This window comes from Camelus ferus, chromosome 29 (genome assembly GCF_009834535.1).
Source record: "Camelus ferus isolate YT-003-E chromosome 29, BCGSAC_Cfer_1.0, whole genome shotgun sequence".
Classification (NCBI taxonomy): domain Eukaryota; kingdom Metazoa; phylum Chordata; class Mammalia; order Artiodactyla; family Camelidae; genus Camelus; species Camelus ferus.
The window spans coordinates 17,071,474-17,085,721 of record NC_045724.1 but is presented as its reverse complement, the minus strand read 5'-3'; the positions used below and the strand labels follow the sequence as shown (position 1 = coordinate 17,085,721).

The following is a 14,248-nucleotide window of genomic DNA, read 5'->3' as shown; positions in this document are numbered from 1 at the left end:
GCAGTTAGGGACAGGTTTTCCCTGTGAAGAGATAATTGACATTTGTTTAATTTCTAGCCCTGGATTATTAGAACTCAGTTTAGTCAGTGGATCCTCAAAATACACAGCCTACCTGTGGTTCATCAATGATATCATCTTGATAGATAAAAGATGGTAAAGAGATAAAAAGAAAGCTTTTTGAAACCTCCAGTTTCAGGTTTGTGTACTTAAAAAACCCTCTTTATTATGCTTCTTTTGCAAATCCACAGAACTAAATCTCAGTACTGCAGGATGCATGTCTAATTTTCATACTTAGAAAAATAGGGGAGGGCAATTCCAGTAGAACTTTTCAAAGTGTAAGATGTATGGAGGACACAATACCGATTCATAGCCAGATTTGCAAAGACACAGAAAATAAAAACAAAACTAAAATCTGTGGTAATCCTAGTAAAAAGTTGTGAAGAGGCAAGAGAGATAAGGGGAAATCACACTGTATGAGTAGATACATAAAATGCAAAAGGGATAAATATAGATGGGTGGAAAATGATTGTAAGTGAAGTTGCTCCAGGAATGTCATAGATTTCCAACTAGAGGGATTAGTGTGTGCAGCTGTTGAATGGGGGGCTTATCTCATTCCTGAGCTCTCATGTTCCACAGTTGAGCAACAAATGCCTTTTGGGTGAATGGTATGAGTGTCTCACCTGGAAAAGCCAATCATCTTACTGTCCTGGGGCAGGGTGGAAGGATGAAACAAACCAAAAGTGCCACTTCATTATTTAGCTATTCTTGGCCCAAAAAAGTACCATTTCAATAACTTTAAAGAATACTATTAGAAAAAGTGTTACAATAAAATTGTGTGCGTGTTGTGTTGTTTTGTTTTAAATTTATCACCTTAGGCTACACTACAAAAATGTTTCCCAAAATTTAGGATAATACTTTTTTTTTGCTTACCAAATTTTTCCTGCTCCAGATTTTAAAAGGAGGTGGGAGAATTAACTAGCTCATAATAATAAACAGCAAGGAAATCCTCTTCTGAGGAAATTCAGGAAACTCAAATCTCCCTTCTTTCAGTCCTAAATGAGCTATCATTATAAGCCTGTTTCTGTGGAAAGAAGTATTTTTCAAGACAGAGTTATTCCAAAGTGTATTCTAATGGCTAGTTTAGCTAAATTATGAAAATTCATTGAAATAACCTTTACATGAGTTTTATAATCTACCAGCGTGTTCTGTTTCTATAGTTTAGTAAGTTCACGTAAAGTCAAAGAGATAAGAAAATAGAGTGTTGTTTATGGAGAGTGTAAGAATATCAGTATAAAGGTGCTATAAAAATGAATTGAGTATTTTAAATGCGTACAGGTCTGTTAATTCATTCTGATAACGTGTACTCATACGGGGACTGGTATACTCATTCCACCCCTCACATACTATGCTACATATCACGGTCATTAAATCGGCCCATCATGTGCGTTTAATTTCAGCATATCCAAATACCATCAGTTATGAATGATAATTCTGGGTGTGTTGTTGAGAGTTCCAGCATACCTAGCTAATGATTACTAATTGGTGCCAATTTTGCCAACTTAAACACTCAACGAAGTACACATCTTTGCACGAATAGCCATTTCCCCAGTTACCCTTGTCATAGCTGTATCCTTGGTGAAGATTAGCCGAATCAAACGTGCCATCTCTCTTGCTGATATTCTGAGGGGTTCGGTGCCAATTACCGGTTCCCTAGAATTTGCCCGTAATTGACTATGTCCCACAATAGGTAACTCTGGAAGTGACAGGCAGTCTCTAGTGTGGTTCTCCCGCCTGTCGATTGGGTCTTGCAAGAAGCCCCGCCTCATCAACTCAGTCAAGGGCAGCAGTTGGTCCGGCGCCAGTGAGTGGCGGGTGTTAGCTCCGCCTCGGCCGTCCGCTGCGCTGCCTGGGTCGGCGCCGTTTCCAGTTGAGAGATGGCGGCCGCCGCAGGTAGATCGCTACTGCTGCTTCTCTTCTCCCGGGGCGGCGGCGGGCGCGCCGGCGGCTGCGGAGCGCTGACTGCCGGCTGCTTCCCGGCTCTGGGCGTCAGCCGCCACCGGCAGCAGCAGCACCACCGGACGGTGAGCGAGCGCGCCCGGCGGCTCCGGGGAGGGCGGGGCGGCGCTGGCGTGTGGGAGCCGCCGGCAGGCAGGCCGCCGGGGCAGCGGGCGAGTTGCCTCAACTCGCGGCCGCTCCCGAGGTTGCCGGGCACCGAGGAGCCGCGGTGCCCTTCAGGCGCCTGCGGCGGCAACCAGGAAAAGAGGGAGGGCGGAGGAAGCCGACGGGAGGAGGAGGGGCGGCGGCGGGGATGTTCCCGCAGGACCGGGGACACCAGGGCGGGGAAGGGACGGGACTTGAACCTCTCCCTGACCCACCCCCGATCTCGGTCCCTCCCTCCTTTTTCCTTAACAGCTCTGCCCGGTTGCTCCCGAACTGAGCCTCGTGCAAGTTGTTCTTTTTCCTCCTCCTCCGGGCGGGTTGGAGTGCCCGAGTTGCCGCGGCTGCCTTGTGTATGTGTCAGGAGAGTGGCAGTGCCATGCTGCTGGGAACTGTTCCCGGAGGGCGACCCAGGACCCCAGTGGGGCCGCTCCCTCGTGCTCTCTCGGCCCTCTGGGAACGGGCTAGACGGAAAATCAAACTTTATCACCCTCTGTGACTTACTGCGTGTGGGCATGGGGAACAGCACCCTTGCGATGGATGCTGCATTGCTTCAGGAGGCAAGCTCCATACTCTCAGGTCCTTAAAGGTCCTCGGTGGTCCTTTTAGAGGGCCGCTTTATTAGCTTGTTCACGCGTGCCTGAAGAAGGAGGGGTGGACAGCAGGCAGAAGGGAAGTGAATATGACAAGTTGTTAACAGAGGCAGGGATTTGGTGGCTATATTAACTAGTTACTGCTGGATTTCATTGGTTGGCAACAAGCAGGAGTTTCTACTTGAACAGCCTTGGAGTGAGTGTGTGTGTGTCTGTGTGTATATATTTCTTTTTCACTTGCAAGAGATCAACTTGGCATGGAGTTCTTGACCTAACAAATTCTTTTGGTTCTCTCCCCTTGGACATTCTAGACCCATAGTGTTGGTCTCAGGCCAACTCCAAGAGAAAGTGTGTAGGTTTTACTTCCTAGGGCTAAGTTGTATAGTGGGGTAATAAAATCACTGCAGACAGCGTGAAAGGAGAAACTGGTACTTTCAGTCCTCAACAAATACATCCACCTGTCTTGTACTGATCACATAGCTCTTGAACTGGAGCTTATCAGAGGATACCCCAAGATTGATGACAGCATAAAATTGTGCCTGAAAGAGCTATGAAAAGAACTAATGCTCTATGAATGCAAGATGGTATTGTTATTATTAGTCGTATGTATGGGCCCTATCCTCATTCTTGTGAGAAAATTGTACTTCTTCATTTTGGCATACTGACATATTGCTTTGCTGAAGCTTTTGGGTGAGAGCCGAGCTTTCCACAGTTCAATTTAGATTTGCATGTTTCATAGCCTCCAGTTACGTGTTTTGTTCTCTTAAAAACATAAGGCCATCCGAAAATCTGATTGTGTTCCCTTCCCCCTCAAACTATTTAAAGACTTTCCAAGTTGTCTTTATCTCTATATTTTGATAGTACATCTTCTGACTTTGCAGTTTGTTTTTAAGACTATTTGGGTGTGGTATTCACTTAGCATTTTAAAATTTGTGCCTTGTACATTTTCTACCATGTGAATCTGTCAGGCTATGAGTGCCTTCCTTGTGTGAGTACTTGATGAAAGTGTTTTTATGTGCTATTCTAGGATGGGTAAAAGTGATGTGCTGAATTTGTAGCTGAAAGCACAACTAAAATGAAGTGTTATTTCCGAAGGGCAGAAGTGTTATGAGAATGGTGACTTATAAATAAACTTAGAATTGTAAGATTTTGAAAAAAGTTTACCTGATTATTTAAAAATATGTAAACAGTTTTTTTCTTATTCTACGATTGCTCTGAAGCCATCATGTATACAGATGTCTCCATCTGAGTATTCTGTGATTCCTCACTAGACTCAATTTGAAAGGTATCTCTTAGAGATTTTATGCTTGAAATTGAGACAAGAAAGGGGAGAATTTTGGCCAAGATTACACAGCTAGTATGCAACAGTTTTAGAACTCCCACCCACCCCAGATATTCTGACCCCCTTATCGTGTTCTTTTTATTATAAATTGCAGTTGCTCCTTCGCATCTTTCTCCTCCTTCATAAACCTATTGTTTGTTAGGAAAGTATTGATATTTCGAAACCCTGTGAATGAGAATTCTCCTGTGTTGGTTTAAAGCACATGTATTAGGCAACATGAGAGCTAACAACTTGCTCTTATAAAGGTCCCTGAGAGACAGTAAGGTTGAATCTTGCATAGATGACATCCTGTGTATGTGCAGCAGATGGCACTCTGCGTTGGACTAGATCACAAGTCCTGCTTGTGCCACTTTTGTTCTGCTGTGGTAGGTGTGGTAAATTAGAGCTGGGGGACATAACCAATTAAAGTACTGGTTAATTTTTTACTCTAGAGGCATGTTTTTTGAAATCCATCTTTTCCAGGTGTGATGATCTAGTCCAAACCAATACAGTTTGGCTAATAGGTAATTGTGGTTGTGAAGTCATAAAAACATAACTTGTGCAACCCACTTCCCTCCCATTAAAATAACGTTCAGCTGAGTAATAGGAGAAAAGGTGCAGGGGCTTATTCACTATTTGTAGCACCATCTCATGTAATTTTTCCTTTCCCAACTTGTGACTGTAACTAAGACTGATGTAAAATATTTGTTGCATGCCTTTCTATGTGGTTAATGAAGGTGGCTGCCATTTTCAAGGATGATTCTCTGAAGGGAACTGCCTTTCACTGTGAGCTGTGTAGTTCCTTTGCTAAATCAAACTGTTTCATCTCTGATTATGACAGCCTGACTGCTGGTATCAGTGGTTTCCTAGTGGTTAGCAGCTCTGCTGAATTACTAAATCTCTTGCTTAAGTTTGTCATTATACTGTTAATAGTTTTTGGCTGTCTTTTACACATTGTAGTTCTTTAGCTGTGATATCATTTTGGTTTAACCTGGACGTTTTAACAGGTTACATTGCCTGACACGGAGGTGAGTCCCAGTTGTTTATTTGGGTTCCTCCTGATCTGGCCCTATCTTACTTTGCCACATCCACCCCAGATAAATACTCCACTGTACTTAAGCACATGTCTCATATATCCATACTAAATGTTTGTGCAGTTTTTGTAGCTGAATTTCAGTCTTAAACATTCCTCTAACTTCCAAACGTCCATTTTAGGTGAGAAATGTGACCTATGACTCCTCTATGAATCTAATATCCTCACTTTACAGATGAGGAAGGAGATCTAATGGGAACTGAAGGAACTAATTTGTTCTGTTCTGTTTGTGGTTAATGACTTCTAGGTTAAAAAGTCTCTTAAATGGTGGTGGATTCAAGGAGAAATCCTAGTCTGAATCTTAACTTGTGTGATGCCTCGCTCTTATTCCCTTTTCATTGTTCTATTCTGTCCTCTCTGAATTCTAATAGGATTTATTATTTTCAGGACACAGATTGACACTGGCTTGTTCTCTAAATGTTTCATTTGTGGGTGCCTTATTACTGGGCAAAAATAGTGTATCCCTTGATACCTTTTTGTCTCATAGAGGTGCATAGATGACACTCAAGACAAGCATTAGTTGTATATACACCCTTTTGTCTGTTTGCCAGTGAAAAAGAGTGCTCCGCACCCCCCCCCCCCGACTTGTTTAATGACCTATTGCTTAGGGAGCCACATTTGGGTGATTGCTTTAAGTTTTGTATTGCCAGTGATGTCTTTGGTTGTATATTACACTTCTTTATGGTAGACCAATGCAGAGTTGGTACCATTGGATCAGTGGTACAGACTTTCTGTCTAAAGCAGCAAAAGTATGATAAATAGCCAGATTATTAGGAATCTGTTTGAATTAGAATCTAGATTTATTTGTTGTTTTAGTTGATTATAATATTAAGATTTTGAGGGTTCTGGATAAGTATGTTTAGAACAGCCTTATTTTTAAGGAAATTATATTTATCTTAAAATCTTGTTTATTTTGAACCCCATAAAATATTCGAATGAGTAAATGTGGATTTAGTCAACAAATTCTGAATATTTGAACTTTTCTAAGTCCCAGGAAGCTCTATTTTATGCTTTATCAGACCACTCCCAGAGGAAATCTGAGTAGAAAACGTGGTATTAAGAATGGTATATGTCAAAGACAGCAAATTGAATGTGAGTCTTTTTTGGTTTGGGGGTTGCCTAATGTTTGAAGGTGAAATCAAGCAGCGGTCATGGTCTTCTGCAATAACACTTTATTGATAACATTGTCTGATTAACTACTGAAATGTTGCCTTTATTTCTTTTTATATTCTAGCTCTGTGCCCCTGTGGGTTTTCTTAAAAATTACCGTTTGTTTTCCTCTGATTAAGGACAAGATTACCTTTTAAAGATCTCAAGATAGCCACTCAATATAGAGAAGTCCTCTATTCTTTATTTGACTGATTAATACCATACTGGAACAACATGTTGCTAGGAAAATTAAGATGTTACCATGGAAGACATGTACTTAAGAGTCCTGGAATTTGGAGCTTGAAAATACTCTAGGTTAAGGAAATAAGAGTTCAAGAACAGTAAAATGGGTTTTTCCTTCGTAGTCCAGCAAGTTACTACAGAGTTGAGAATGGCTCACACATCTGCTGGTTTTCCCATTCAGTTCTTTTCCTACAAAATTACATAATTCTTTGTTTCATTCTAAAAAGGTTTAAACTGAGACTGGTTTTTTAAAGTGATTTGCGGTCAAATTCCTCCAGTAAGTGAGTACCTAGCCTGAAACTCAGTCTTGACTGGTTACTCCCTGATTTGGATCAAACTTGATGACATCTGATAAAAAAAAACCTGTCCTCTGCAGGTTGAGCACAAAAGGGATCCATTTATTTATTTCACTGCACTTTGTTAAATGCTTGTAGTGAGACAGCCTGTATGAAAATGAAAGTTGACTTCAAGCAAAGTAATCTTAATAAGTTTGGTAAATTCTTGACGCATAAGCTGTTTACAGGCTTCAATCTTTTATATTAGTAAAAGCATAACTTGGTAAATTACATCACCAACTGGGTCTAATAGCATGCTAAAACTCAGCTTTTTCTCATACAGTTCTGAAATAATTGGATAATATGACATTGCATTTTGATATCTCTCTTTCCCAAAGGTTCTGAAATGACATTAGTAATATTTATTAATCCAGAAGAGTTAGATGTTTACTTTTTATGCTTCATTTCTAAAGTTTTCAGTTTTTACATATTTTTTCTTACTATTTGTTGTTCACTTTACTGTTAGGGGAGCACTTGCAATAATCACCAGAAAGTTGTGAGGTGCCCCTTAGATATATGACACTATCTAGAGGACAGTCTTAAATGTACAGTCCTGAGCTTTACTGCTTTATAGGCAAGATCCTTTAAACTCCTATTTCACATTCTGAGGCAGGTCCTCTTTGTACTTTTTACTATTTATAGTAAATGGTGTTACAAGATGTTTGAGTATTAATGTCTGCTTAAACTTACAAGAAACTTAATGCAACTGATAGTTTATAAAATAACAGGAGAGCAAATAGGGTAGCTGAACTACCTGACCTCTAAAGACAAAGGAGTGGATATAGAAGAAAGCATCTAAGAGCTGAGGGCATTGTGTCACCATGTTTAATTCTCACCATAACCCTGTGAGAGGTATTATTGTCCTGGTTTTATAGATGAGGAAATTGAGGATGAGATACGTTCACTTCTTCTTATGTGTCATAAATTGTTTTAATGGTGGGGTGCAAAGATGGACAACGTTTTCAGAGCTGGGATTTTAAGCCTAGGTCTGGCTAGAAATTAGAGCTGTACACACATGCAATTGTCAGGGTGGGCCTTCCTTCCTTTTCAGCTTTTGCTCCTTCAGCTTTGTTCCTTTCTCAGGTGTCTACTGCAGTTTCTTCCAAGAGATCTCACTATCCCTCCCACTGACTACATTTCTTAAATCTCTTTCTCCACCCTCCCCTCCGGGTATTATCTGATAAGGGTCTAATGTATTGCCCCCTAGAGATCTTTGAAATTTTAAGATTCTAGAAAGTCCCACCCAGTAAATTTGGTAATTACTGAGTATTGCTTCTATATCAAACACTTTTATAACATTGTATAGTGTACTTCATAACAACCCTTTAGGCAAAATACTCTCCCCATTGTACAAATGAGAAAATAAGGGCCTAGAAAGGTTAAATAACATGAAGTCATTCAGAAAATATCTGTGGAACTGCTATTCTGTGTGAGACTATGCTGGGAAACAGAGATGTTTCTGTTCCGGTCCTGAGAGTTCACAGTCTGGCCAGGAGACATTCATAAACAAGACCGTAACTGGCTATGTGTGTGTGTGTGTTTTTTTTCCCCTTCCCCCCATATGGAGGTTCAGTAGGAGCACTTAGACCTACCTGAGAATGGTGGTGAATGCTTCACTGGGGAGGCCTTGCTTGAGCTGCAGTATGAGGAACTGTAATGTACGGGGACTAGAAAGTTTGGTTCACATTCCAGGCAGCACCATGATCTGAAATGACGATATGAGGGAGTAAGATGTTTTTGAGAAACAGCCTATAATTTGTTACAACTGGAGTATGGACAGGAATAGCCAGAGATTAGGCTGGGCAGTAGTAGTGATAACCAATAATAATTAAATTTATCAAGTGTACCATGTGCCAGGCACTGTATATAGTCTCATTTAATTCTTGTGACACCCTGTGAATAGTACTGTTATTATCCTCATTTTACAGGTAGTGAAACTGACTTACCTCAGATTGGGTTAAGTGATTTACACACAGGATCACAGCTGGTTAGTGACATACAGCTAGTAAATTGACTTGCCCAGGTTAGCGAGTGGCATTCCTGGCATGTAAACCCAAGTAGTCTGGCTCCAGAGCCTGTCTCTTAACTGCTTGCTGTGGTGAGGGATCAGATTGTGAAAGGACTTGTGAAGGACTTGAAATTTTATTATGTAAGTCAGTGGGGTTTTTTTGGTTTTGGGGTTTTTTTTAACTGAACCCATAGTAGAAATACATTTTAAGATAAACAAGAAGGACCTACTGTATAGCACAGGGAACTATAATCAGTATCTTGTAGTGACCTATAATAAAAATGAATATGAAAAAGAATATATATGTATGTATATAACTGAATCATTTTGCTCTACAGTAGAGACTAACACAGCATTGTAAATTGACTATACTTCAATCAAAAAAAAAGAAATACATTTTATATTACAATCCAGCACATGCATGTGTGCGTAAAACTACGAAAAGTCTCATGAAAGAGTATTTTTACTATGTATGAGGCATGCCTAGTTTCTATTCTCTTTTCTTAAGGAAGTACTGGTTGAGATCCATTCTACAATTTAAGCCAGTTTGGAAAAATACTACTTGTCAATAAGTGATCGTCAGAAGAATGTCAAATAGGGGAACCACATGATTAGGTTTGTGGTTTTAGGTAGTAGGTCACGCAGGCTGCAGTGTGAAGGCTTCACTAGAGAGGATGGCACTGGGAAGACAGACAGCAGTAAGGAGCATCTTAATGGACTGGGCAAAAGTTGCCTGAACTAGGACAGTAGCATTGAGGATAGAGAGAAGGGAGATTTAGGAAGTAGAGTTGATAGAACTTGGATGCTGGCTGTGGACTACTGCTCAGCTAGTACCAGGTAGAAAGACAGTTCAATTCAAGGCCTGTCTGACCGTTACTCAGGCACTGAAACTTTATTTCTTGACCTTTTTTGTGTTTCTTTTTATAATCATGTTAAATATGCTTCTTTGTTGTTTTTTCTACACTTCTACTCTTGTACTTTAAAAAAATTGGTTTAATTATTTTAAAATGATTTCAATGTATATATCAAATCAGATACCTAACTTAATCCCTTATTTCTGCCTCCCCAGCCCTACCCCATACTATCAGAATCTGGAAGATTTGTGTAGCAGTATAAAAAAGTTTACATAGCATGATGAGCACTCAGCAAATCTTTGCTGAAAGAGTGTGTTCTGTGCATTATACTCTCCCAAAGCAGAAACTCTTAACATTATGTTCATTAATTAGAGGAATACTTCTGAGTAATTTTCTTCAACTTTGTTCTCTTTACCTTTCCATTTTTGTAATATCCGATTCCCTTTAGGGAGTATTAAGCATTATGTGTGCGATGGTCTTGTCTTTGAACAAACAAAAAAAACTTGGAAATCTTTTCTTAGTAAAATTTTAGCAGTCTGCCTTTCCTCGTTATAAATGTAGATAAACACGATTCCTACTGCTTCTGTCACCCCAGTTTCTCAAGGGAGGTTAAAAAATATATGTGTGTGTGTGTGTGTATGTATTAATATATATATATACACATATGTATATATGTATATATACATACACATAATTGAGAAAAAGTTATTTGTAGTGATTCTCTAGCATTTTAATTGACTAGGACCTTACTGGATTGCTTTATTTGCCCATATTCTTTGGTCTTCTAGGTAAGTATTTATTTGATAAATATGACAGTTTTTTAGAGACAGTACAGTATCTGCTCTACCAGAAGATATTGTATTTGCAATGTAGTTGATGAACCTTTTGAAATCTTATGAGGCAAAGAATAGCTGTAACATCACAGAATTTTTTTTAAGTTTTCTGAGATAAATAAATGAAAAGATGGAAATGGTAAGAGTTGTGCGTGTATGTGTATGTGTGTTTTCAAGTCACCAAAATAAAAAGTAAGTGAAGAGAATTAGGTGCCAAGTGGTATAATAGAGTTAAAGTCTGGGTTCTGCTCCTTTCTCTTGCATTAACTTACTATTTGACCTTGGGCAAGTGATACAACCTCTTTGATCCTAGTATTTTTGTCAGTTAACTGAGGATGCTTGATTAGGTGAGCCTAAAGGGCTTCTTTAAGATATGTATCATTTTTATATAACAGTTGACAAGTAATTTTTATGTTATTTCATTGGGTAGCTTGTATAAAATTGTAAACCGGCGTATATTTGATTATTCTCAAAAGGATCAAGGGCTTGAAGTGAAGAAAATTAGCCTTCTAATTCCCTTTCAGGGCAGTCTGCATGATTATTTCTGACATCCGGATGAACAATTTACCCTGCATTCCTCTTAAATAGTTGATTATGCCTTTAGTCCCATCTTTCTCCTTTTTCTTCTTTACCAATCCAAACTGCTGAGGGAGTTGGGGAAGAGGTGAAGATGTGGTGGGAAATTCAGAGAGTTGGAGCGGGGAGAAGGAAAAACGCAGTTAATGCTGGAATGTCGAGGTAAGATGGGACTGTTCTAATAATTTGTTCATTCTGAGTTGTGACCTGCCAGCCTGAAACAGAAAATGTTTCTTTGTATTTACACTGTAGGAATCCCCAGAGTGAAAACCTTAACAAGTGATTAGTTGCCTGTAGTAGTCTGTTCTTTCAGACTCTGTAAACTAAGTCTGATACAGTGTTAGGAACGTACATAGTCAGTCAGTGTTGGGCAAATGAGAGTCAGTGAGTTAGAAAGTCCTAGGGACCCTTGTCTAAATCCTCCAACTCTTTGACTAATGCAGCTGTATATCATTTTGTTCTTTGTGCCTAGATACTACAGTGGTGGGCATCATAGAACTATCAAGAAGGATTTTTTTTTTAAATTCAGGCAGCAGTAATGGCCAAAGATTGTAGTGCTGTTATGCTATAAGTAATTTAAGAAATTGACACAGTGATACCTACCTGGCAGGTATATGGAGCAAGTGGGGGAGAAGGAGGATGAGTGAAAGGACTGGGTACTGCAGAAGAGAGAAAGGAACTATTTGAAAGAGGTGCTGCCAACTCTATATTTCCTACAGATACACATTTCCAAAGATGACAGATTTTTGGAGGTGTTTATTTTGGAATTAATCTTCTGTATTTCCATCCTACCCCACTGTATCCTGTATCTTGCTCTGCCAGAATTCTGCTAGCTGCTGTGAAGCAAGGCAATGGCAAGTGGCCAAGTGTGATAAAAACCTATTTTTCATTTTAAAACTGAGTATAGATGTCAGAATACTTTAAAGAAGTATTTGAAGATAGATTGAATGGAGTGAAGGAAGTAGTAAACACCTAATGAGAAGATTGAAAGTTTTTGATTTGGTCTTGATGGAATTACATTTCTTTTGTAAACAGAAGAATACCAGCTTATGTCTGTCTCTGTGGGTTTCTTTTTCTTGCCTCTCTTTCCCTGATCTTTGAGTGCTGGTTCTGGAAGCTGCTGAATGGACAGGAAAAATGAGTTTTCTGATCTCAAAGAGGTGGTAGTGATCTTTTTATTTTTATTTTTGAGGGGACCCCAGGGGTATACTCTGCGTGAATGTCTCATTATCTATACGATGTTAATAATTGGTTTTGTTTCCTTATTTTATTCTTGTTTTAACCTCAAGGAAAATGAAATATTTTTTTCCCATTTCTAGCCCTGACTTAAGCTTTAAAACAAAATGTTGACTAAGCACAGTTGAGATGGTAGAACAGAATTGTAGTATACTATATTACAGAATTTTGGAATATTCATTTATTAAATGGAGAATTTAACTCCAGTCAGTATTTTAATTTTAATATCTCATCCTGCAGTTGTGTTTGATTCAGAATGAAATCAAGTTCATAGCTTGGCCAAGTGCCACAAAGTCTGGTGGTATTTAAATATATAATGGCTTTCTTTTTTAATGGTTGCTGGAACTTTTAGCAGTAAAAGGGGGAAAATGAAAGGAAACTATATGTAATAGATTTTGTGCCTAAAACAAGTATTCTTGGTAAGATTAAAAGTAGGGAGACAAGCTTAGGCTCTGAGTTAGGGGTCTGAAGGGCACATCACAGCCAGCATCAGAAAGTAGCAACACTAGTGGAAGAAACACAAGATAACTGATGAGGAGCAGGCTCTCAAAGCAGCTTATTTGGAAAGGCCATTCGAACCAGAGAGGGTTGTATTTTGCGTATGTGTGTTGTGGGGTTGGATGTCCTTCATCAGGAGAATACCTTCAGTCAAACGTGCAAGGGGAAGTCTTTTCTTTTAAAATTATGAAGTATGTCATGTCTACAGAAACAAGTAGAATAATGTATTTCCTTTAGCTTGAGAAATTAAACAGCACAACTATAATTGCTACCCCAGTTTCCTTCCTCAATCCTGTTTCCTGTCCTCTCTCCCAAAAGTAGCATTCTCTCCAGTTTGGTGTTTATCATTCCCATGCATATGTTTATGCCATATTTTTTATATATACACATATATATATACACATATATACACACCTCATACAATATTGTAAACATGTTTTAAACATTACTTAGAAGATATTACACTGTATATATCCTTATGCAACTTGTTCTTTTTTGCTTAATACTTTAAAAAATATTTATATAGTTGATACATGTGGTTCTGCTTCATTCATTTTTAGCTATGTGGTGTTTCATTCTCTATTTCACATATTTATTCTCCTGTTGACTGAAAGCCTTGTTAGCTGAATATTTTGGGGGGACAAGGAAGAGAAATATGTCATTTAAAAAGTTAAATTAGAAATGTTGTTTTGACTTTCTGTAAAGCCAGTTTCCTTTTTTGGTGTGGAATGTCCTCGTTTATCATTTTCCTGGGAAAACCCATTATACTTCTCGAGAGAAGAGTAATGTTTCATCACACAGATGAACATATCTTGTACAAAATGCAGAGCAGCATCTGCTATAATAGAGCAAGCTCATGAGGGACTGAGCTGCAGCAATAGCTTGGTTTACTCTATTAAAATTCTCAGATTTCTCAAGTGCAGACAAGCTGTGGATGGAAACTTGTTGGCATTTAGTCATTATTTCTTTTCTGTATATTTGTAATAATTTGCAATTTGGAGCAGTCTGCTTTATTTTGTAAAAGGATATGTGCCTTATATGGTTAAAAAAAACTTTTTGAATTGTGTCATGGTTTTGATGAAGTAAAGGAAAAACAAGGTGAGGGACTGAGTGGGGAGGTACTTCTTTTTGAGGCAGGTAGTTGGTGTGAAATAAGCATTTGTTAATAATAAATCTTATATGTATATGTCACTGTATATTGTTTCTTTGTAGTTATTGATTAAAAAGCTAATCTCTGATAAATGTTTTTTCTTCCTAGTTTCACGCTGTCTTTCATTTAAAATATCTTTGATAATGCTTTGAACAATTTTGCAGAATACACAATATAGAACTTCATTCATCTTGTCCTTCCA

The 14,248-nt window shown here is 38.8% G+C and overlaps 1 protein-coding gene across 3 annotated transcripts in view; it reads left to right on the top strand.

The window, feature by feature from the left end:
- MCU (mitochondrial calcium uniporter) overlaps window positions 1–14,248 on the top strand; it is a 199,182-nt gene that overhangs the window by 44,055 nt on the left and 140,879 nt on the right. The window contains exon 1 of one of the 3 annotated variants that reach the window (XM_032469875.1): window positions 1,903–2,081. The exons of 1 other annotated variant lie outside the window; for it this stretch is intronic. In XM_032469875.1, coding sequence (XP_032325766.1) covers window positions 1,935–2,081 — 147 coding nt within the window. In that variant the 5' untranslated portion in view covers window positions 1,903–1,934. Of the gene's footprint in view, window positions 1–1,902; window positions 2,082–14,248 lie in introns of those variants that run through there. One more of the 3 variants, XM_032469876.1, reaches the window with a different exon arrangement.